At 68.7% G+C, this 23652-nt stretch overlaps 1 protein-coding gene and 1 long non-coding RNA gene across 2 annotated transcripts; both read left to right on the top strand.

Annotated features, from left to right (window-relative positions):
- Positions 1–675: 675 nt before the first annotated feature.
- Positions 676–22575, top strand: FER1L5 (fer-1 like family member 5). The gene is made up of 46 exons (XM_072917550.1): positions 676–760; positions 848–903; positions 980–1071; positions 1143–1251; positions 1332–1463; positions 1563–1691; positions 1780–1842; positions 2281–2331; positions 2665–2695; positions 3304–3419; positions 4866–4909; positions 5254–5330; positions 5403–5479; positions 6057–6170; positions 6279–6423; positions 7121–7245; positions 7618–7709; positions 8277–8733; positions 9252–9365; positions 10263–10426; positions 10791–10887; positions 10985–11087; positions 11212–11381; positions 12040–12232; positions 12868–12945; positions 13028–13209; positions 13862–14020; positions 14100–14198; positions 14921–15070; positions 15471–15660; positions 16096–16175; positions 16286–16327; positions 16405–16524; positions 17038–17151; positions 17225–17380; positions 17453–17544; positions 18247–18417; positions 19295–19443; positions 19956–20095; positions 20185–20273; positions 20767–20862; positions 21198–21339; positions 21617–21716; positions 21865–22094; positions 22167–22276; positions 22350–22575. The coding sequence occupies exons 1-46, from the start codon at positions 676–678 to the stop codon at positions 22573–22575; spliced, it is 5751 nt and encodes a 1916-aa protein (XP_072773651.1).
- LOC140680458 (uncharacterized) lies at positions 3495–4773 on the top strand. The gene is made up of 3 exons (XR_012051765.1): positions 3495–3602; positions 4539–4618; positions 4702–4773. It is a non-coding gene; the product is annotated as an uncharacterized lncRNA (long non-coding RNA).
- Positions 22576–23652: the final 1077 nt, after the last annotated feature.

The raw sequence follows: 23652 nt of genomic DNA, 5'->3' as shown, positions 1-23652 counted from the left end.
GTGCCCGTGGGGACCCGGGAATGTCCTCGGGATGTGCCCGTGGGGACCCGGGAATGTCCTCGGGAATGTGCCCGTGGGGACCCGGGAATGTCCTCAGGATGTGCCCGTGGGGACCCGGGAATGTCCTCGGGATGTCCCCGTGGGACCCGGGAATGTCCTTGGGATGTGCCCGTGGGGACCCGGGAATGTCCTCGGGATGTGCCCGTGGGGACCAGAGAATGTCCTCGGGATGTGCCCGTGGGGACCCGGGAATGTCCTCGGGATGTGCCCGTGGGGACCAGAGAATGTCCCCGGGATGTCCCCGTGGGGACCCGGGAATGTCCTCGGGATGTCCCCAGCAATGTCCCCGTAGGAAGAGACACTCCAGTGTCCCTAGAGGCTCACCCTGCCCCGCGCAGGAGCGTCCCGCGTGGGGACACGGGGACATTGCCACTTTACCGGTGGCAGCCGCCCTCGCGACAGTCCCCGCGCCGCCACCCGCCGTTGGGGCTGGGACAACGGCGAGCCAACCGCCGGGCTGGTGGCCGGAGGGCTGGTGGCACCCGGGGCTGGCACGGTGGTGGCACTCCCTCGGTGACAAACCTGCCGCCATCCCCGATGGCAGCACCTCGGGGGTGGCACTGTGGTGGCACTCCCCGGTGACAGCTCCGTCGCCGGTGCCAGCTCTCCGTGGCCATGCTGCGGTGCCACGTAGTCGCCGCCCGCATTCCCGGGGCCACCGGCTTCGGTCCCGGTGTCCTGCTGTCCGTCTGCTTCCGAGGTACGGCGGGGCTGGGGACACCCCGTGCGTGTGGCCAGTCCCCGGTGTCCCCATCCGAGGTGCCACCACCCCCCCTGTCCCGCACAGGTGTCCCCAGGAGAACGCAGGTGATGCCCGAGGAGCGCAGCCTCACCTGGAATGAGGTGAGGTGGCCCCGGGGTGACCCGTGGTGGCACAGGGACATCGGGTCACCCCCCTGAGCCGCGTCACGCCCCTCAGGAGCTGGTGTGGCCGCTGGACATGTGTCCCCTGAGTGCCACCGACACGCTGGGCCTGCGCCTGCGGCGCGGGGACTGCCCGCTGCCCATGGGGTGAGTGCCACCCCTCACCCACGGCCACCACCTGGCCACGGCCACCCTCACCGCGTCCCCCACTCCCACAGGGACCTGGGTGCCACCACGGTGTCCTTGGACCAGTTGGTGGCCAACCCCAACCTGCCGATGGCCGTCAGGGACATCCCGCTGCTGGACTACCGGGAACGGCCCACGGGGGTGAGCGCCCGCCCCACAGCACCCACAGCACCCACAGCACCCCAGGGTGGCACCGTCCCCGTGTCACCGTCCCTTTGCAGTGCACCGTCACCCTCCGCTGCCACCACGACCCGCACGGCGCTGCTGGAGATGTCCCCATTGTCACCCCCGGGCACGGCCAGGTGGTCCCGGAGGTGGCGGTGACACCCGCCGAGAGGAAAGAGGATTTCCAGGTAGGGCACCCACGGGCGCGGGGGCACCCACGGGCGCGGGGGCACCCACGGGCGCGGGGGCACCCACGGGTGACGTCCCCTGGCCGTGCCACCCCGCAGGTCCGGGTGAGGGTGGTCAGGGCCCGGCGGCTGCGGGGCAATGACATCAAGGCCGTGGTGAGGGTGAGGATCGGGAGGCAGAAGTTCCGCAGCCGCCGCCGCAGCGGGAACAACCCCTACTTCAACGAGGTGACACCGCGGAGGGGACAGGGGACAGGGGACACGGGCACGGTGTTGTCACCCGGCCCGCCCTCACTGCCCCTTCTCTGCTTTGCAGGTGTTCTGCCAGGATTTCCGCCTGACCCCCGAGCAGCTGGTGGCACTGCCCATCCACATCCAGGTGGGACCGAGAGGTGGCACCGGGGGACAGGGACAGGGACACGGGGATGGGGACAGGGGGACAGGGACACAGGGATGGGGACAGAGGGACAGGGATAGGGACACGGGGATGGGGACAGAGGGACAGGGATGGGGACAGAGGGACAGGGACACAGGGACAGGGACAGGGATAGGACACGGGGATGGGGACAGAGGGACAGGGACACAGGGACGGGGACAGGGACAGGGATAGGGACACAGGAACAGAGACACAGGGACAGAGACACAGGGATGGGGACAGGGACAGGGACACAGGGACAGAGACACAGGGACACAGGAATAGGACACAGGGACAGGAGCAGGGACAAAGGGACACAGGGACACAGGGACACAGGGACACAGGAATAGGACACAGTGACACAGGGACACAAGGACAGCCGTGTCCCCTTCACTGTCCCAGGTGCTCCATTCACCAAACATCTGCACCAAAGCCGTCATCGGCACCTTCGAGGTGAGGAGTGGGGGAGTGGGATTGGGGTTTGGGGTTTGGGTTTGGGAATTGGGGTTTGGGATTGGGGGTTTGGGAATTGGGGTTTGGGATCAGAGTTTGGGAATGGGGATTGGGAATTGGGGATTGGGAATTGGGGTTTGGGATTGGGGTTTGGGGGTTTGGGAATTGGGGTTTGGGATTGGGATTTTGGGACTGGGGCATTGGGAATGGGGTGTCAGGAGTGGGATTTTGGGAATGGGGTGTCAGGAGTGGGATTTTGGGAATGGGGTGTCAGGAGTGGGATTTTGGGAATGGGGTGTCAGAGCACTCCCCGTCCCTTTGCCATTCCCACAGCTCGACATCGGCACCGTCTACTCTGCCCCAGGTAACGACAGGGTTGGGGTGGCACTGGGGTGGCACTGGGGTGACACGGGGTGGCACTGGGTGACACTGGGTGGCACATTTTGAGTGACATTTTGCACCAGCACTGGCCTGGGGTGAAGCTTCATTTTGGGGGAGCACCGTGAGTTTTGGGGAGGTTTTAGGTGGGCTTAAAACCTCTGGCTCTGGTGCCACCGAGGAGGTGACCGTGGTGACATTGTGGTGGCACTGGGGGGACACTGGGTGCCACATTTTGGGGTGCCACATTTTGAGCCACGTTTCACGCCAGCACTGGCCTGGGGTGAAGCCTCATTTTGGGGGAGCACCGTGCAAGTTTTGGGGGTGTTTTAGGCAGGCCCTGTGGTGCCACCAGGGTGGCTCTGGGGTGACATTGCAGTGGCACTGGGGTGACACTGGGTGGCACATTTTGAGTGACATTTTGCACCAGCACTGGCCAGGGGTGAAGCCTCATTTTGGGGGAGCACCGTGCGTTTTGGGGAGGTTTTAGGCGGGCCTTGCAGTGCCACCAGAGTGGCCCCGGTGTCACCGGGGAGGTGACCGGGGTGGCCCCGGTGGCCCCGGGAGGTGACAGCGGTGTCCCCGGCGGGGCAGGGCGCAGCCTGAGCGGGAAGTGGCTGAGCCTGAGGCCACCGCAGCACCTCCAGGGCCGCTCGCAGGGTTTGCTGCAGGTCAGCCTGGCCGTGCGCCGCGCCGGCGAGCGCGCCCCGGTGAGTGCCACCCCCCCCTGCGCCCCAAAATCCATCCCGGGTGTCCCCACGGTGTCACCTCCCCCCTCCAGGAGCAGCAGGTGCCGGCGGGGGACGAGGACGTGGAGGCCAACCTGCTGCGGCCACCGGCCTGCGCCACCACCCTGCAGATCCGCGTGTTCCGCGCCGAGGACCTGCCGCGGGGTGGGGACAGGGGGGTGTGGCGTGGGGACACATGGGATTGGGGTGGGGACACGGCGGGTGTGGCGTGGGGACACCGGGGATTGGCACAGGGACATCGGGAATTGGGTTGGGGACATCGGGAACTGGAGTGGGGACATCGGGAATTGGGTTGGGACATCGGGAATTGGGTTGGGGACACCGGGGATTGGGGTGGGGACACGGGGATTGGGGTGCGGACACGGGGATTGGGGTGGGGACACGGCGGGTGTGGCGTGGGGACACCGGGGATTGGGGTGGGGACACGGCGGGTGTGGCGTGGGGACACCGGGGATTGGGGTGGGGACATCGGGAATTGAGGTGGGGACATCGGGGATTGTGTTGGGGGCACCGGGGATTGGGTTGGGGATATCGGGAATTGGGTTGGGGACATCGGGGCTGTGGCGTGGGGACACCAGGGAATAGGGGTGGGGACATCGGGAATTGGGGTTTAGGGACATCGGGAATTGGGTTGGGGGCACCGGGGACTGGCACGGGGACATCGGGAATTGGGGTTTGGGTTGGGGACATCGGGAATTGGGGTGGGGACATCGGGAATTGTGGGGTGGGGACGCCAGGAATTAGCGTAGGGACACCATGGGGACACCGGGAATTGGGTTGGGGACACCGGGGATTGGGGTGGGGACACCAGGAATGAGCGTAGGGACACCATGGGGACACCGGGGATTGGGGTTTGGGTTGGGGACATCGGGAGTTGGGGTGGGGCCATCGGGGCTGTGGCGTGGGGACACGGGGGAATAGGGGTGGGGACACTGAGGAATTGGGGTGGGGACACCGGGAACTGGGGTGAAGGGTGGATTTGGGGACCCCCTGATTGCCACAGGGTGGGGACCCCGGGAATTTGGGGTGGGGGTGGCTCTGGGGACCCCCCAAAAGCCGCTGCTCGCCATCCCCGCGCAGCGGAGGCGCCGTGGCCGCGCGTGGGCCGCCCCACGGGCCCCCCGAAGGTGTCGGTGCGGGTCGGCTTTGCGGGCAGGACGGTGAGCGGGGAATTTGGGGTGCCGGGCAGGGATTTTGGGGTGCCCCCCGATCCTTTCGGGGGCTCACGGCTGTCCCACCGCAGCTCTGCACCCGCGGGGTGCCCACGGACGCCAGTCCCGAGTGGAATGAGGTTTTGTTCTTCCCCCTGCGGGTGAGGAGCGGCCCCGATCCCAAACAGGGGCACCCCAAAAATTGGGGGGACCCCCCATTTCCACAGCCACACTCGGCGCGGTTCTGTCCCCGCAGCTGCCACCCATCTGTGACGAGATCGTGCTGGAAATCCTGCGTGGGTGAGCGGGGGACACCCCTCGGGTTTGGGGACACCCCCGGGTTTGGGGGACACCCCGCGGGTTGGGGGACACCCCCAGGTTTGGGGGACACCCCTCGGGTTGGGGGACATCCGCCGGGTTTGGGGACATCCTGCGGGTTTGGGGGACACCCCCCGGGTTTGGGGGACACCCCCCGGGTTTGGGGACACCCCTCGGGTTTGGGGACATCCCCCGGGTTTGGGGAACATCCCCCGGGTTTGGGGGACACCCCTCAGGGTTGGGTGACACCCCTCGGGTTTGGGGGACACCCCTCGGGTTTGGGGACCCCCCCCACATTCGGGGGACCCCTGCCCATGCCCCCCCAGGTCCTGCCAGACCAAAGCCATCGGCCGGGCCACCCTGAGGCTGTCCCAAATCTCCCGGGACCCCGACGAGCTGGAGGGTGAGCGGAGCTGTCCCTTTTTTGGGGTCCCCTTTACCAGACCCACCCCGAACCCCTTTTCTCTGCCCCCAGAGGGGACCCCCGGGTTCTTCCCCTCCTTCGGGCCCAGTTTCCTGCCCTTCTACGGCCCCCGGCCCGACGCTGCCCGGGTAGGAGCGGGGTTGGGGGAAATGGGGTTTTTGGGGTGGAAACGGGACATTTAGGGGCAAAGGAAGGGTTTTGGGGGGCCATGGGATGTTTGGGGTGAGAACGGGGCAGTGGAGGAGGAAATAGGGGGTTTGGGGGGGGAATGGGATCCTGGGGCTTGTCAGTGGGGTTTGGGGAATGGGAAAGGGAATTTGGGGTGTTTGCAAGGCCAGTGGGGCTTTTGGGGTGAAATGGGATGGAGGGAACGGAGAATGGGGTGTAAATGGGATGGGGGAAGGGAGAACAGGGAATTTGATGGAAAACAGGAATTTTTGGGGCAGGGCTTTAGGGGACAATAGGACATTTGGGGTGAAACTGGGATGGGGCAAACAGAATGGGGTATTTAGGGGAAAACAGTAAGTTTTGGGGCAGGACTTTGGGGGACAATGGGACATTTGGGGTGAAAATGGGATGGGGGAAAGGAGAACAGGGAATTTGAGGGAAAAATGAGGAATTGCTGGGGGAAACGTGGGACTTTGGGGGACAATGGGACATTTGGGGTGCCCACGGGACACCCCACAGCCCGAGCTCCCTCCCCAGGACTCGGGGCCGGTTTACCGGGGCCGGCTGCTGCTGGAGCTCTGCACCCACGCGGGAACGGTGCCCCGGTGCCAGCGGGACGCCGTGGCCGCCGTGGACGCCGAGCGGGCGCAGGTGGGGACACGGGGACACGGGGACACGGGGACACGGGGACACGGGGACACGGGGCTGGTGGCACCCGCGGGGCCAGCTGAGCGATTTTGGGGTGTCCCCTCCCCGCAGAGCCGCCCGCCCCGCTGCCAGCTGGGGCTCTGTGGGGTTTTCTACTCGGGCACCGCCGTGCCAGGCGGCCCCGAGGGGCTGAGCCTGGAGCTGGGCATCGGTGCCACCGCGGCCGCCACCGCGCCGGTCCCGCCCGCCTTCGACGGTGAGCGGGGACAGCACCGGGGCACCGGGGGTAACGGGGGTACCGGGGGTACCGGGGGTATAGGGGGTATAGGGGGTATTGGGGGTACCGGCACGTGTGGGAGGGACTGGGAGGTTTTTGGGGTAAATTGGGGTGTTTTGGGGTGTTTGGGTTGAATTTGGGGTGATTCGGGGTGTCTTTGGAGTGATTTTGGGGTGATTTGGGATGTTTTTGGGGTGATTCTGGGGTGATTTGGGGTTTCTTTGGGGTCATTTGGAGTGTCCTTGGGGTGATTTGGGGTGTCTTTGGGGTGATTCTGGGGTGATTTGGGGTGTCTTTGGGTTGATTGGGTTGAATTTGGGGTGATTTTGGGTGTCTTTGGAGTGATTTTGGGGTGTTTGGGTTGAATTTGGGGTGATTTTAGTGTCTTTGGGGTGATTTGGGGCATCTTTGGGGTGATTTTGGGGTGTTTTGGGATGTTTTTGGGGTGATTCCAGGGTCATTTTGGGATATTTTGGGGTGTTGGGGACATGGCGCTGGGGACACGGATTGGGTGTCACCCGGCTGATGTCACCTGCGGACCTGGGGACAATTTGGGGATCTCGGATGACCCTGTGCCACCTCCCGGGAAGCCACAGCCGCCCCTCAGAGCGCGGCCGGGTCCGTCCTGATCCCGAATTTCCCAATTTTCCCAATTTTCCCGATTTTCCCGATTTAGGGAACTTCTACCACCACCTGCCCTGGTTTGGGGACAAACCCGTGGTCGCTGTCACCTCACAGTGGGAGGACACCGGACACCGCTGGGACAGCCTGAACCTGCTGCGAGCCCTGTGCCAGCGCCTGGTGAGACCCCAAATCCCGCTGGGAGTGACCCCAAATCCGGGTGGGGGTGACCCTAAATCCCGCTGGGAGTGATCCCAAATCCGGCTGGGATTGATCCCAAATCCTGCTGGGAGTGACCCCAAATCCCGCTGGGAGTGACCCCAAATCCCGCTGGGATTGACCCCAAATTCCGCTGGGATTGATCCTAAATCCGCCTGGGAGTGATCCTAAATCTGGGTGGGATGGATCCCAAACCTGGGTGGGAATGGTTTGGGGTGGGATTGACCCCAAATCCAGCTGGGATGGGGTGGGATTGATCCCAAACCTGGGTGGGAATGGTTTGGGGTGGGGTTGACCCCAAATCCGTTTGGGGCCGGTTTGGGGCCGTTCCAGGAGGGGAACCTGGCCGAGCTGCGGGGACAGCGCGGGGACACCGCGAGGGACGTGGGGACGAAGCTGCTGCGGGAACTGGGGCAGGACTGCGAGTGAGCGACCCCAAATCCCCAAATCGGGGACTGGGGCCGGGGATCCCAGTCTGGGGGTCACTATGGGGCTGGCAGCCCGGCTTTGGGGGATTTGGGACGCAGCGGGTCACTCCGGAGGGGAATTTGGGGTGGAATGGGATCAGGGGAACATGGGGTGGTTGGGGGGGGGCCCTGTGTGGATTGGGGTGATTTTGGGGGATTTTGGGGTGATTTTGGGGTGATATGGGATGGGTTTGGGGTGCTGCAGGTCCGCTTTGGACTGGGGTGGTTTGGGGGTGATTCTGGGATGGTTTTGGGGTGATTTTGAGCTGCTGTGGGGACTCCCTGAACTGGGGTGATTTGGGGGCGATTCTGGGGTGTTTTGGGGGTGATTTTGGGCTGTTTTGGGCTGCTGCAGGGACGCCCTGCACGGGGGGGGGTTTTGGGGTGATCCTGGGATGGTTTTGGGGTGATTTTGGGCTGTTTTGGGTGCTGCAGGGCCACTCTGGACTGGGGTGGTTTGGGGGCGATTTTGGGGTGTTTTTGGGGTAATTTTGGGGTGATTTGGAGCTGTTTTGGGCTCGGCAGGGCCGCCCTGCGCTGCCTGGAGGAGCAGCCCGCCCTGACCGTCCTGGACCAGCAGCTCCGGGGCTGCCGCCGCCTCCTCCTGCGGCGGCTGCGGGCCGAGGCCGGGGCCGGTGACCGGCACGGTGACACTCTGGCGACAGCGGCCCGGGGGTGGCTGCGACGCGCGGCCGCGCTGGCCGTGGAGGTGACCCCCAAAAACCCCAAAATACACAAACCCAAACCCCGCAGGGCTGAGCTTGGGGCAGTTCCCGTGGCCGCTCTCACACCGCTGTCCCCCTGTCCCCGTGTCCCCGTGTCCCCGCAGCCCCAGGCCGGTGTCCCCGACGTGCAGCTGTGGCTGCTGCGGGGCCACCTCCGGGTGGCCTCGGCCCGGGTGGCCGCCACCGATGTCCTGTACTCGCCGCGCTGTCCCGGCGCCTGCGGCCGCTTCTGCGGGAGGATCGTCACCCTGTTCCTGGTGGGGGCTGCCGCTGTCACCTGCTGTCCCTCCGTGTCCCCTGCTGTCCCTCCGTGTCCCCTGCTGTCCCTCCGTGTCCCCTTCGTGTCCCTCCATGTCCCCTCCATGTCCCGTTGGTGTCCCTCCCTGTTCCCCTTCCTCACTGCTCCATGTCCCCTCCATGTCCCCTCTCTGTCCCCTCTCTCTCCCCTCTCTGTCCCCTCGCTATCCCCTCTCTGTCCCCTGTCTGTCCCCTGTCTGTCCCCCCTCTGTCCCCTCTCTGTCCCCTCCCTGTCCCCTCCCTGTCCCCTCACTATCCCCTCACTATCCCCTCTCTGTCCCCTGTCTCTCCCCTCTCTGTCCCCTCCCTGTCCCCTCGCTCTCCCCTCTCTGTCCCCTCTCTGTCCCCTCCCTGTCCCCTCTCTGTCCCCTCACTGTCCCCTCGCTGTCCCCTCTCTCTCCCCTCTCTCTCCCCTCGCTGTCCCCTCCCTGTCCCCTCCCTGTCCCCTCTGTCCCCTCTCGGTGACCCTGTCCCGCAGGGCTGTGGGCACCGCCCGCCGCAGGTTCGGGTCCGGCTGTGGCTCGGGCGGGTGACCGAGAGCGGAGAGCTGAGCCGGCTGCTGGCGGGGAGGCTGCGCTTCTACAGCGAGACGGTGGGGACAGCGGGGGACAGCGGGGGACAGCGGGGGGACAGGGATGGGGACAGCAGGGGACAGCGGGGGACAGGGATGGGGACAGCAGGGGGACAGGGATGGGGACAGCATGGGGACAGCACGGGGACAGCATGGGGACAGCATGGGGACAGCAGGGGGACAGCAGGGGACAGGGGAGGGGACAGCAGGGGGACAGGGATGGGGACAGCAGGGGGACAGCAGGGGACAGGGGAGGGGACAGCAGGGGGACAGCAGGGGACAGCGGGGGACAGCGGGGGACAGGGGAGGGACAGGGATGGGGACAGGGATGGGGACAGCAGGGGACAGCGGGGGACAGGGATGGGGACAGCAGGGGGACAGGGATGGGGACAGCATGGGGACAGCACGGGGACAGCATGGGGACAGCATGGGGACAGCAGGGGGACAGCAGGGGACAGGGGAGGGGACAGCAGGGGGACAGGGATGGGGACAGCAGGGGGACAGCAGGGGACAGGGGAGGGGACAGCAGGGGGACAGCAGGGGACAGCGGGGGACAGCGGGGGACAGGGGAGGGACAGGGATGGGGACAGGGATGGGGACAGCAGGGGGACAGCAGGGGGACAGGGATGGGCACAGCATGGGGACAGCACGGGGACAGCAGGGGGATAGCAGGGGACAGCATGGGGACAGGGATGGGGACAATACAGGGGGACAATACATGGGGACAATACAGGGGACAGCAGGGGGACAGCAGGGGACAGGGATGGGGACAGGGATGGGGACAGCAGGGGACAGCACGGGGACAGCACGGGGACAATACAGGGGACAGCATGAGGACAGGATGGGAACACCATGGGGACATCGGGGAGGGGACAGCAGCCCCCAATGTCCCCTAATGCCACCCCCGTGTCCCCGCAGTACGAGGAGCAGCCGCGGCTCTGGGGGAAATGGGGCTCCCGGCGGCTCCGGGGGCTCCCCGCGTTCTGCGGCGGCCCCGCCCGGGCCGCGCCCCCCCGGGACGAGCTGCGGCCCCCCCGGGGCTGGCGCTGGGACGGGCCCTGGAGCGTGGAGCGGCCGCGGCGGTGAGCGAGGGGACAGCCACCCTGTCCCCGTGTCCCTGCGGGGCGGGCGGGGCCAGCAGGGTGTCCCCCGGTGTCCCCCGGTGTCCCCCGGTGACACCAACCGCGTCCCCCGGTGTTCCCCGGTGTCCCCCGGTGTCCCCACGATGCCGACACGGTGACAGCAGGGTGTCCTCCGGTGTTCCCCGGTGTCCCCCGGTGTCCCCCGGTGTCCCCCGGTGTCCCCCGGGTGCCGGCACGGTGACAGCAGGGTGTCCCCCGATGTCCCCCGGTGACACCAGCCGCGTCCCCCGGTGTCCCACGGTGTCCCCAGGGTGCCGACACGGTGCCACCAGCCGTGTCCCCCGGTGTCCCCCGGTGTCCCCAGGCTGCGGGCCGAGGGCAGCGCGGTACCGGACGAGCTGTACGAGAACCAGAGCCGCGAGCCCGGCGGGGACTGGGCCAGCACGGCCACCACGGACACCGTGAGTGGGGACAGCGCGGGGGACAGCGTGGGGACAGCGCGGGGACAGCGCGGGTGACCGCGGAGTGTCGCGGCTCAGCGCTCGGCTGCTGTCACAGGCGGGAGTGGCGGTGCCACCGAAGGAGGAGGTGGCGTGTCCCCAGGGCTGGCGCGTCACCTGTGACTGGCACGTGGACACGGAGGGGACCGAGGATGAGGACGGTGAGGGGTGACAGGGAGGGGGGTGACAGGGACGGGGGTGGCAGGGAGGAGGGGATGGAGACGCGGTGACAGGGACACGGTGGCAGGCCCGGGTGGCACAGGGGACACTGAGCCGCCCCTGCAGGTTGGCAGTACGCGGTGGGCACGGAGGATGGCAGCGCCCCGGCAGCCTGGCACGGAGAGGGACAGCGGTGTCACACCCGCCGGCGGCGGCGCTGGGTGCGGATCCGCCACAGGGACAGCGACAGCGACAGCGGGGCACAGGAGCGGGACACGGACACCCGCGGCACCCTGGTGACACGCGGGGACAGGGATCGGGGTGACACGGGTGGGGGTGACAGGCTGGGGGTGACAGAGGTGAGGGTGTCAGAGATGGGGGTGATGGGGATGAAGGTGGCAGTCCCCGTGTCCCGCTGTCCCCCGTGTCCCGCTGTCCCCCGTGTCCCTCTGAGCCCGTGTCCCGCTGTCCCCCGTGTCCCTGTGACCCCGTGTCCCGCTGTCCCCGTGTCCCTGTGACTCCATGTCCCGCTGTCCCCGTGTCCCGCTGTCCCCGTGTCCCTGTGAGCCCGTGTCCCGCTGTCCCCCGTGTCCCTGTGACCCCGTGTTCCTGTGAGCCCGTGTCCCGCTGTCCCCCGTGTCCCTCTGAGCCCGTGTCCCTCTGTCCCCGTGTCCCGCTGTCCCCGTGTCCCGCTGTCCCCCGTGTCCCGCTGTCCCCATGTCCCGCTGTCCCCATGTCCCGCTGTCCCCGTGTCCCGCTGTCCCCGTGTCCCGCTGTCCCCGTATCCCTCTGACCCCATGTCCCGTTGTCCCCCGTGTCCCTGTGACCCCTGTCCCGCTGTCCCCGTGTCCCTGTGACCCCATGTCCCTCTGACCCCATGTCCCGCTGTCCCCGTGTCCCGCTGTCCCCCGTGTCCCTGTGACTCTGTGTCCCGCTGTCCCGGTGTCCCCGCAGGACCCCGAGGAGCTGTGGGAGGACGAGCCGTGGCAGCCCGAGTGTTTCTGGGGCTGCACCTTCCGCCCCCCGGTCCCGGCCGGTCCCCGGTGCCGCCGACGGCGCTGGCAGCGCGGCCTGGTGCCCGCCGAGCCCGCGGCCGTGGCACCGCTCTTCCTGCTCCAGGGAGCCCCGGTAGGAACGGGAGGGACCGGTAGGAACGGGAGGGACCGGGGGGAGATGGATGGATGGGAGGCACGGAATGATGAAGGATGGAGCCCCGGGAGCGGGGCCGTGCCGGGACAGCGGCACACGGGACAAGGGACAGGGGACAGCCGGGTCCCCCCCGCCCAGCCCGGTCCTCTCCCAGGACACCGAGGAACCGGCCCGGGACAATCCCGCTGCGGCCCCGCAGCTGCCGGGGGGCTCCTCCCTGAGCCCCCTTCAGGAGCCGCCGCTCTTCATCCTCTGCACCTTCCAACGTGAGCCCGGCGGCCGGGAGGGACCGGGAGGGACCGGGGAGGGACCGGGAGTGACCGGGAGTGACCGGGAATGATCGGGGAGGGACCGGGGAGGGACCGGGGAGTGACCGGGAGGGGCCGGGACGGACCGGGGAGGGGCTGGGAATGACCGGGGAGGAACCGGGAGTGACCAGGGAGGGACCGGGGAGGGACCGGGGAGTGACCGGGCAGGGACCGGGAGTGACCGGGGAGGGGTCGGGAGTGCCCGGGGAGTGACCGGGCAGGGACCGGGAGTGCCCGGGAATGACCGGGAGTGCCCGGGGAGGGACCGGGGAGGGACCGGCAGTGCCCGGGGCTCGCAGCCCCCCTGACCCCCGGCTGTCCCCAGGGCCCGGCCGCTTCCAGCTCCGCTGTTACATCTTCCAGGCGCTGGATCTGGCGCCCGGCAGCTCCAGCACCTCCATAGGTGGGACCCCCACCCCGGGACGCCCCCGGGCCCGCTGCGCCCCGCCGGCAGCGCGGGGCGGTGACGGTGTCGCTGTCCCCAGATGCCACCGCGCAGGTGTCGTTCGTGTCGCGGAGCCAGAGCACGCGGGCGGTGCGCGGGGCGCAGGAGCCGCGCTGGGAGCAGACGCTGCTCTTCCCCCGGGTGCCGCTCTTCGGGGACCCCCGGAGCGTCCGGGAGGAGCCCCCCGCCGTGCTGGTGGAGGTGTGGGACCGGCGGGGACAGGTACGGGGAGCGGCGGGGACAGGTACGGGGACCGGCGTGGGGTGGGGACACGGAGGGAGGGAGGGAGGGAGGGGGGGAGGGATGGATGAGGAATGGGACGTGGAATAAAAAAGGAGATGAGGGATGGGAGGATGGAGAGGGAGGGAGGGAGGGACGAGGGAGGAGAGAGGGAAGGATGGACGGGATGGATGGAGGGATGGAGAGATGGGGGTGGAGGGACACGGATCTGGGATGGAAGGACAGGGATCAGGGATGGAAGGGTGGCGGTGTCAGGGATGGAGGGACACGATCAGGGATGGAAGAACAGAGAGGTCAGGGATGGAGGGGCAGATATCAGGGATGGAGGGACAGGGATCAGGGGTGGAGGGACAGAGATCAGGGATGGAGGGACAGAGATCAGGGATGGAAGGGTGGCGGTGTCAGGGATGGAGGGACAGGGATGGAGGGACAGGGATCAGGGACGGAGGGACAGGAGGTCAGGGATAGAAGGGTGGTGGTGTCAGCGATGGAAGGACAGGGATCAGGGATTGAGGGACAGGGATCAGAGATGGAAGGGTGGCTGTGTCAGGGATGGAAGGGTGGCGGTGTCAGGGATGGAGGGACAGGACCAGCCCCGGCTGGGCCAGCCCCGCGCTCAGGCCGTGCCTCGCAGGGCCCCGCGCTGTTCCTGGGCCGCTGCGTGTGCTCCCCGCGGGTCTGGCTGGACGCGGCGCTCCGGGAGCCGCCCCCGCTCCAGCCCCGGGCGCTGCGGGGCCCGCGGGGCGCGGCCGGGGAGCTGCTGGCGGCCTTCGAGCTGCTGCAGGAGCCCGAGGTGAGGCGGGCACGGGGGACACCGCGGGGGAGAGCAGCCGGGACCCGGTGGCATTGTCGCCGTGTCCCCCCCACGGCAGGACGGGTCCTCGGTTCCGCTCAGCCCCCCGCCCCTGAGCAAGGACGGGTTCGGGATCCCCCCGGAGCTGCGGCCGCGCCTGCAGAGGGTGGCACTGGAGGTGGGGACAGCGCGGGGACAGCGCGGGGACAACGCGGGGACAAGCGGGGAGAGGGGAATGGGATGGAGGCGGGGCTGGGGCCGGGACGGGGATGGGACAGGAACGGGACAGGGATAAAGGTGGGATGGGGACAGGGATGGGGACAGGGATGGGGACAGGGATAAAGGCGGGATGGGGACAGGGATAAAGGTGGGATGGGGACAGGACTGGGACAGGGATAGAGGTGGGATGGGGACAGGGATAGGGACAGGGATAAAGGTGGGATGGGGACAGGGATGGGACAGGGATAAAGGAGGGATGGGGACAGGGATAAAGGTGGGATGGGGACAGGGATGGGGACAGGGATAAAGGTGGGATGGGGACAGAGATAAAGGTGGGATGGGGACAGGGATGGGGACAGGGATAAAGGTGGGATGGGGACAGGGATAAAGGTGGGATGGGGACAGGACTGGGACAGGGATAGAGGTGGGATGGGGACAGGGATGGGGACGGGGATGGGGACAGGATTGGGACAGGGATAACGGTGGGACAGGGACAGGGGATGGGGACGGGACAGGGGATGGGGACACTCGTGGGGACAGGGACAGGGACAGGGACAGGAGCCAAGACGCGAGCGGGCACAGGGCGGAGGCACAGCCAGCCCAGGGGTGGGGACAGGGACACGGGAGGTGACAGTCCCTTCAGCCAGCGCCCCGCGGGTGACAGAGCCGCGTGTCCCCCAGGTGCTGGCCTGGGGGCTGCGGGGGCTGCGCGGGGCCGTGCGGGAGCCGCGGCTGGAGCTGCGCTGGGGGGAGCAGAGCCTGTGGACCCCCCCGATCCGGGACATGGCCACCAACCCCAACTTCCCCAGCAGCGCCCTGCTGCTCACCCTGGTGAGGGCCGGGATGTCCCCACGGGTGTCTGGGATGTCCCCACGGGTGTCCGGGCTGTCCCCACGGCTGACCGGGCTGTCCCTGTGTGTGACCGGGCTGTCCCCACAGGTGACCGGGCTGTCCCTGTGTGTGACTGGGCTGTCCCCACGGGTGTCCGGGATGTCCCCACGGGTGTCCGGGATGTCCCACGGGTGTCCGGGCTGTCCCTGTGTGTGACCGGGCTGTCCCCACGGGTGACCGGGCTGTCCCCACGGGTGTCCGGGATGTCCCACGGGTGTCCGGGCTGTCCCCACGGGTGACCGGGCTGTCCCTGTGTGTGACCGGGCTGTCCCCGTGTGTGACCGGGCTGTCCCCACGGGTGACCGGGCTGTCCCCACGGGTGACCGGGCTGTCCCCGCAGGCTGTCCCCGAGGATGAGCGCCTGGTGCCGCCCATCCGCCTGCGGCTCTGGGACCGGGCGGGCCCCGAGCGGCGGCGGCTGCTGGGCCAGGCCCGTGTCGGGGACCTGGGCCGGTACCGGTGTCTCCCGCCCCGCCCGGAGCCGGTCCTGGGCTCCGGTGATGGCTGTCACACGGTTGTGTCAATGCCAGGTACTGCCCGTGCCATCCCTGCCATTCCCTGGTGCCACCTGTCCCATCCCTGCCATTCCCTGGTGCCACCTGTCCCATCCCTGCCATTCCCTGGTGCCACCTGTCCCATCCCTGCCTCACCCTTTGTAACCCCTGCCCATGCCAAGTGGCCCCAGCCCATCCCCGGTGTCCCCACCCCATACTCGGTGTCCCCAGCCCATCCTCCATGTCCCCAGACCATCCCCGCTGTCCCCTGCCCCATCCCCGCTGTCCCCAGCCCGTCCCCCGTGTCCTCAGCCCCATCCCCGGTGTCCCCATCCCGTCCCAGCTGTCCCCAGCCCATCCCCGGTGTCCCCTGCCCTATCCCTGCCCCATCCCCGGTGTCCCCATCCCATCCCGCTGTCCCCTCCTCATCCCGCTGTCCCCTCCTCATCCCGCTGTCCCTGTGCCCCCCAGAGGAGTTGGAGCCCCTTTCCGTGCCCGTCCCCTCCAGCCCCTGCAGCCGCTGGTGGTCCCGGTTCCTGGCGGGGGCTCAGGTGAGTGCCCCCGGCCGCCTGGCACAGCCCTGGCACAGCCCTGGCACCGCCGGGCACTGGCACCGCCCCGCCCGTGCCTCAGTTTCCCCCGAGCCCTTCCCTCCCCACAGGATCTGCTCGGCCGCCTCAGGAACAAGTGGGCTGAGGAGCAGGTGGGCACAGGGACGGGCACAGGTGGCACCCGGGGTGGCACCAGCGCCAGCTGTGCCCACCCGCTGCTCTCCGCCAGGAGGAGGAAGAGGAGGAGTACGAAGGGGAGGAGCAGAGGGACTGGTGGAGCAAATTCTACGCGTCCATGGAGGACAAAAACCCCAAATCTCTGAGGGGAAACAACGGGGACAGGCTGAGGGTGAGACAGAGCCTGGTGACAGGGACAGGGACAGGGACAGGGACAGGGACAGGGACAGGGACAGGGACAGGGACAGGGACAGGGACAGGGTGGGGACAGGGACGGAGACGGGGACAGGGACAGGGACAGGGTGGGGACAGGGGTCGGGGGACAGGGGTGGGGACAGAGCTGAGGGGACAAGGGATGGGGATGATGATGGGGAGGGGACAAGGATGAGGATGAGGAGGGAATGGGGACAAAGATGAGGATGAGGAGGGAATGGGGACAGGGATGATGATGAAGCTGAGGAGGGGACAAGGCTGAGGATGAAGGAAAGCATGGGGACAGGGATGATGATGAAGCTGGGGACGGAACAAGGCTGAGGATGAGGAGGGAATGGGGACAGGGATGAGGATGAGGAGGGCATGGGGACAGGGACAGGGATGAGGATGAGGATGAGGAGGGCATGGGGACAGGATGAAGAAGGGCCGGGGCCGCGCTGAGCACAGCCCCGGGACGGGCCCGGCCCCGCAGATTTACAGCTCCGAGCTGGAGGCGGTGCCCGAGTTCGAGGGGCTGCAGGACTTCTGCCACTCCTTCCCCCTGTGCCAACCGGGCCGTGCCCCCGCGCCCGTGGGCACCTTCAAGGTGGGTGACCCCCACCCTGGGGGGACCCCGGCAGCGGGGCGGGACCCCGGGGGGCACCTCGGGGGTCTCTCAGGGGCTTTTCTGTATCTACCCCGTGCCCGAGGAGGCCGGAGCGGCCCCGGCCCCGCGCTGCTTCCAGCGGCTGCCGCCCCGCCAGCCGCAGCCCTGCCTGGTGCGCGTCTACATCGTGCGGGCCTTCGAGCTGTCCCCCCGCGATGTCACCGGCCTGGTAGGGACAGCGGGGACCCGCGGGGCCGGCCGGGGCGGGCGGTGTCACCGACGTGTCCCCTCCGTGCCCCAGAGCGATCCCTACGTGCGGGTGGCGCTGGGCAAGAAGACGTTGGGGCAGCGGGACCAGTACGTGCCCAACACGCTGGAGCCCGTCTTTGGCAGGTGCGGCGGGGCCCTGGCACTGCCACCCTGGGACGGGTGGCACTGTCACCCCCGGGACGGGTGGCACTGTCACCCCCGGGGCGGGTGGCACTCTCACCCCCGGGGCGGGTGGCACTGTCACCCCCGGGCCCTGGCACTGTCACCCCCGGGACGGGTGGCACTGTCACCCCCGGGTGTCCCAGTCCCCGCGTGTCCCTGTGTCCCCAGCTCCCCTGTCCCCGCGTGTCCCTGTCCCCACGTGTCCCCGTGTCCCCAGCTCCCCTGTCCCCAGGTCCCCTGTCCCCGCATGTCCCTGTCCCCAGCTCTCCTGTCCCCGCGTGTCCCTGTGTCCCCGTGTGTCCCTGTCCCCGCGTGTCCCTGTCCCCGCGTGTCCCTGTCCCCGTGTGTTCCTGTCCCCGCGTGTCCCTGTGTCCCCAGCTCCCCTGTCCCCAGGTCCCCTGTCCCCGCGTGTCCCTGTCCCATTCCCCGTGCCATCCCCTGTCCCGTTCCCTGTCCCCGCGTGTCCCTGTCCCCGCGTGTCCCTGTCCCCGTGTGTCCCTGTGTCCCCGCGTGTCCCTGTCCCCGCGTGTCCCTGTCCCCGCGTGTCCCTGTGTCCCCAGCTCCCTTGTCACCGCGTGTCCCTGTCCCCGCGTGTCCCTGTGTCCCCGAGTGTCCCCGTCCCCGCGTGTCCCTGTCCCCCCGGCTGACCCCCTGCCGCCCCAGGATGTTCGAGCTGAGCGCCACCATCCCCCTGGAGAAGGACCTGCGGGTGACAATCCTGGACCGCGACAAAGTGCCCCCGGACCAGGAGATCGGCAGCACCACCATCGACCTGGAGAACCGACTGCTGGCACCGTGCCGCGCCCACTGCGGGCTGCCCACGCGGTACCGCGCGTGCGTGTCCCGGCCGGCACCGGGGACACGGGAGGGACACGGGAGAGGGACACGGGGTACGGGGAGGAACACAGGAGGGGACACGGGAGGGGACACGGGACAGGGACACGGGAGAGGGACACGGGGAGGGACACGGGGCACGGGGGTGACACGGGGCACAGGAAAGGGACACGGGGAAGGACACGGGAGAGGGACACGGGAGAGGGACACGGGAGGGGACACGGGAGAGGGACACGGGAGAGGGACACGGGAGGGGACACGGGAGAGGGACACGGGAGAGGGACACGGGAGAGGGACACGGGAGGGGACACGGGGCACCGGGAGGGACACAGGAGGGGACACGGGAAAGGGACACGGGAGAGGGACACGGGGATGGACACGGGAAAGGGACACGGCAGAGGGACAGGGGAGAGGGACACGGGGCACGGGAGAGGGACACGGGAGGGGACACGGGAAAGGGACACGGGGCACCGGGAGGGACACGGGAAAGGGACACGGGGTGGACACGGGAAAGGGACAAGGGGAGGGACACGGGGGCCTGGGAGGGGGGACAGGAGGGGGCACAGGAGGGTCGGGGGCACAGGAGGGTCAGGGGACACAGGAGGGGCAGGATGGGGGGCACAGGAGATGGCACGGAGCGGGCACAGGAGGGTTGGGGGGCACGGGAGGGTCGGGGGCACAGGAGGGTCAGGGGACACAGGAGGGTTGGGGGGCACAGGAGGGTTGGGGGGCACAGGAGATGGCACGGAGCGGGCACAGGAGGGATGGGGGGCACAGGAGGGTCAGGGGACACAGGGGGTGGCACGGAGCGGGCACAGAGGGCCGGGGGCGGGCACGGGGGTCGCTGCCAGCCCCGGTGCCACCGGCCTGTCCCCAGCGCGGGCCCCGGGTGCTGGCGGGACCAGCTGTGCCCCAGCCGGGCCCTGGAGCTCCTGGCGGGCACCCGCGGGCTGCCCCCGCCCCGCTACAGCCGCGGGGGCACCGCCCTGAGCCTGGGTGGGCACCGCTTCGAGCTGTGCCACTTCGGTGAGGGCAGCCAGGGGCTGGGGGGTGGGGGGGTCCTGGGGAGGGTTTGGGGGGGTTTGGGGGGATCCTGGGGGGTATTTGGGGGGTGTGGGGGGGTCCTGGGGGGAGGGGTTGGGGGGTTTGGGGGGATCCTGGGGAGGGTTTGGGGGGTGGGGGGGTCCTGGGGGGGGTTTGGGGGGTTTGGGGGGTTTGGGGGGATGCTGGGGGGGGGGGTTGGGGGGATCCTGGGGGGGGTTGGGGGGTTTGCGGGGGTTTGGGGGGATCCTGGGGAGGGGTTGGGGGGTCTGGGGGGTCTGGGGTGGGTCTGGGGGGTGAATTGGGGGATCTGGGTGGGTCTGGTGGGTAAATTGGGGGGTCTGGGTGGGTCTGGGTGGGTCTGGGGGGTGAATTGGGGGATCTGGGTGGGTCTGGTGGGTAAATTGGGGTGTCTGGGTGGGTCTGGGTGGGGTTTGGAGGGTCTGGGTGGGTCTGGGGGTCGCTGGCGGGCGGGTGACAGTCGGTCGGTGTCACAGAACGGGGCCACCCCCCGATGCCACACTCGGGGTCCCCCCGGGAGCGTCTGGCCCTGCACGTGCTGAACCTCTGCGGGCTCGTCCCGGAGCACCTCGAGACCCGCGGGCTGCGGAGCCACCGCCAGCCCGGCCTGGAGCAGGTGACAGGGACAGGGATGGGGACACTGGGGGACGCTGGGGGACGCTGGGGGACACTGGGGCCGGTGCCAGCCTGTCCCGATGTCCCCAGGGCAAGCTGCAGATGTGGGTGGACATTTTCCCCGCCAGCCTCGGGCCCCCCGGGCCCCCCGTGAACATCGACCCCCGCAAGGCCGAGGGGTGAGTGAGGGACAGGGCCACCCCCGTGGGGACAGGGCCATTCCCTGGGGACAGGGCCACCCCCGTGGGGACAGCGCCATTCCCGTGGGGACAGGGCCACCCCCGTGGGGACAGGGCCATCCCCGTGGGGACAGCGCCATTCCCGTGGGGACAGGGCCACCCCCGTGGGGACAGGGCCATCCCTGTGGGGACAGGGCCACCCCCGTGGGGACAGGGCCATCCCCGTGGGGACAGCGCCATTCCCGTGGGGACAGGGCCACCCCCGTGGGGACAGGGCCATCCCTGTGGGGACAGGGCCACCCCGGTGAGGACAGGGCCACCCCGGTGGGGACAGGGTCACTCCCGTGGGGACAGGGCCACCCCCGTTCAGACAGGGCCACCCCAGTGGGGACAGGGTCATCCCCGTGGGGACAGCGCCACCCCCGTGGGGACAGGGCCACCCCCGTGGGGCAGGGCCACCCCCGAAGGTGACACGTCGCTGTCCCCTCCCGAGGTACGAGCTGCGCTGTGTGGTGTGGAACGTGCGGGACACGGACCTTGGGGACATCAACCTGCTGGGCCAGCGCATGAGTGACATCTACGTGTGCGGGTGTGTCCCCATCGTGTCACCCCCCAGCACGTGTCCTGCTCATCTCAGAGCCCCTGGCGGGTCCTTTGTCACCCCGGGGTCCCCATCCCCAGGGTCCCTTGTCACCCCAGGGTGTCCCCATCCAGAGTGGTGACAGCGGTGTCCCCTGGGGGGTGGCACAGCGGTGACAGCGCTGTCCCCGCAGGTGGCTGGGCGGGATGGGACGGGTGCAGAGGTGACAGCAGTGTCCCCTGGGGGTGGCACAGCGGTGACAGCGGTGTCCCCTGGGGGTGGCACAGCGGTGACAGAGGTGTCCCCTGGGGGGTGGCACAGAGGTGACAGCGCTGTCCCCGCAGGTGGCTGGACGGGCTCCCCGAGCAGCGGCAGCGCACCGACATCCATTATCGCTCCCTGGACGGCAGCGGCGCCTTCAACTGGCGCTTCGTGTTCCCCTTCGAGTTCCTGGCGGCCGAGAAACTGTGCGCCATCCGCCGCAAGGTGTGGGACAGAGAGGGGACAGAGAGGGGACAGTGAGGGGACAGAGCGGGGACAGAGCGGGGATAGAGCGGGGACAGAGCGGGGACAGAGAGGGGACAGAGCGGGGACAGAGAGGGGACAGAGCGGGGATAGAGCGGGGACAGAGCGGGGACAGAGCGGGGATAGAGCGGGGACAGCACGGGGACAAATCAGGGACACGGTGTGAGGCCATGGCCCGGGGACACGGCCCGGGGACACGGCCCGGGGACACACGCGACCTTGCCGTGTCCCCGGGCAGGAGCACGCGTGGAGTTTGGACGAGACGCTGCTGAAGGTGCCGCCCAAGCTGATCCTGCAGGTGTGGGACAATGACAAGCTCAAGGCGGATGATCTGCTGGGTGAGAGCCCGTGTCACCTCCGGGGGGACACTGCAGGGGACAGGGGACAGCCAGCGGGGACAGCGAGCGGCCGTGGGTGACAAAGAGTTCCCAGTGGTGATAAGGAGCACCCACGGGTGACAGAGGTGTCCCCTGGCCTGTCCCGCAGGGATCCTGGAGCTGGAGCTGATGCGGCTGCCCCGCCCGGCCCGCAGCGCCCGCCTGTGCCGGGGCTCGCCGGGGGAGCTGCCCTGGCTGTCCCGGGCCTGGCTCTCCCCGTCCCGGTTCTCCCGGTGCCGGTTGTCCCGGTGCTCGCCGCTGAACCTGTTCCGCAGCCGGAGGGCGCGGGGTTGGTGGCCCTGCACCCTGCAGGAGGAGGAGGGCGGCCAGCGGCTCTCGGTAGGTTGGGGACATCCAGTCAGGGTTTGGGGACACCGGGGACAGATCCAACCGCCCCGGCGGTCCCCGCAGGGGAAGCTGGAGCTCAGCCTGGAGCTGCTGCCGGCGCGGGAGGCGGAGGAGCGGCCGGTGGGGAAGGGTCGGGAGGAGCCCAACCAGCACCCGACGCTGCCCGAGCCCCGGTGAGCCCGGGGCGAACCGGGAGGAGCCACCGGGGAAGGGGACGAGCGGTGGCTGAGCCCGGTGTCCCCGCAGGCGCCCCAAATCCTCGTTCCTGTGGCTGCGGTCCCCGTTGAGCCTCGTCCGTCACGGAGTCCCGCGGCGTTACCGGCTGTGCCTCGGGCTGGGGCTGTTGGTGTTCCTGCTGCTGCTGCTGCTCCGCTCCTTCGTCCCGCTGGCAGCGGCCCCGCAGCGCCCCGGGGTCCCCGTTCAGCCCCCCCAACTCCCCGGGGTCCCCGCTCAGCCCCCCGTGTCCCCATAACGCCCCGGACACCCCAAACTCAGCCCAGGACACCTCAAACCAAGCCCAGGACACCCCAAACTCAGCCCAGGACACCTCAAACCCAGCCCAGGACACCCCAAACTCAGCCCCAGGACACCCCAAACTCAGCCCAGGACACCCCAAACCCAGCCCCGGACACCCCAAACCCAGCCCCGGACACCCCAAACCCAACCCCAGACACTCCAAACTCAGCCCAGGACACCCCAAACTCAGCCCAGGACACCCCAAACCCAGCCCCGGACACCCCAAACTCAGCCCAGGACACCCCAAACCCAGCCCCGGACACCCCAAACCCAGCCCAGGACACCCCAAACCCAGCCCAGGACACCCCATACCCAGCCCAGGACACCCCAAACCCAGCCCAGGACACCCCAAACCCAGCCCAGGACACCCCAAACCCAGCCCCGGACACCCCAAACCCAGCCCAGGACACCCCAAACCCAGCCCCGGACACCCCAAACCCAGCCCAGGAAATCCCAAACCCAGCCCTGGACACCCCAAACCCAGCTCCAGACACCCCAAACCCAGCCCAGGACACCCCAAACCCAGCCCCGGACACCCAAAAACCAGCCCAGGACACCTCAAACCCAGCCCCAGGACACCCCAAACCCAGCCCAGGACACCCCAAACCCAGCCCAGGACACCCCAAACCTGCCCCGGACACCCCAAACCCAGCCCCGGACACCCCAAACTCAGCCCAGGACACCCCAAACCCAGCCCCGGACACCCCAAACTCAGCCCAGGACACCCCAAACCCAGCCCAGGACATCCCAAACTCAGCCCAGGACACCCCAAACCCAGCCCAGGACACCCCAAACCCAGCCCAGGACACCCCAAACCCAGCCCAGGACACCCCGGACACCCCAAACCTGCCCCGGACACCCCAAACCCTGCCCCGGACACCCCAAACCCAGCCCAGGATACCCCAAACCCAGCCCAGGACACCTCAAACTCAGCCCAGGACACCCCAAACACAGCCCAGGACACCCCAAACCCAGCCCAGGACACCTCAAACTCAGCCCAGGGCACCCCAAACCCAGCCCAGGACGCCTCAAA

The sequence above is a fragment of the Taeniopygia guttata genome, chromosome 22 (genome assembly GCF_048771995.1).
Source record: "Taeniopygia guttata chromosome 22, bTaeGut7.mat, whole genome shotgun sequence".
Lineage (NCBI taxonomy): Eukaryota > Metazoa > Chordata > Aves > Passeriformes > Estrildidae > Taeniopygia > Taeniopygia guttata.
The sequence above is the reverse complement of the archived record's forward strand: the minus strand, read 5'-3'. Positions and strand labels throughout refer to the sequence as shown.

What these genes read in the sequence shown, in the direction of transcription:
- FER1L5 (XM_072917550.1), top strand. Translation starts at nt 676, where the DNA reads ATGCTGCGGTGCCACGTAGTCGCCGCCCGCATTCCCGGGGCCACCGGC. An exon ending in TGGACGCCGAGCGGGCGCAG is followed by an intron (nt 6,171 to 6,278) that starts GTGGGGACACGG and finishes CCCTCCCCGCAG; the next exon opens with AGCCGCCCGCCCCGCTGCCA. An exon ending in ACAAGTGGGCTGAGGAGCAG is followed by an intron (nt 16,328 to 16,404) that starts GTGGGCACAGGG and finishes GCTCTCCGCCAG; the next exon opens with GAGGAGGAAGAGGAGGAGTA.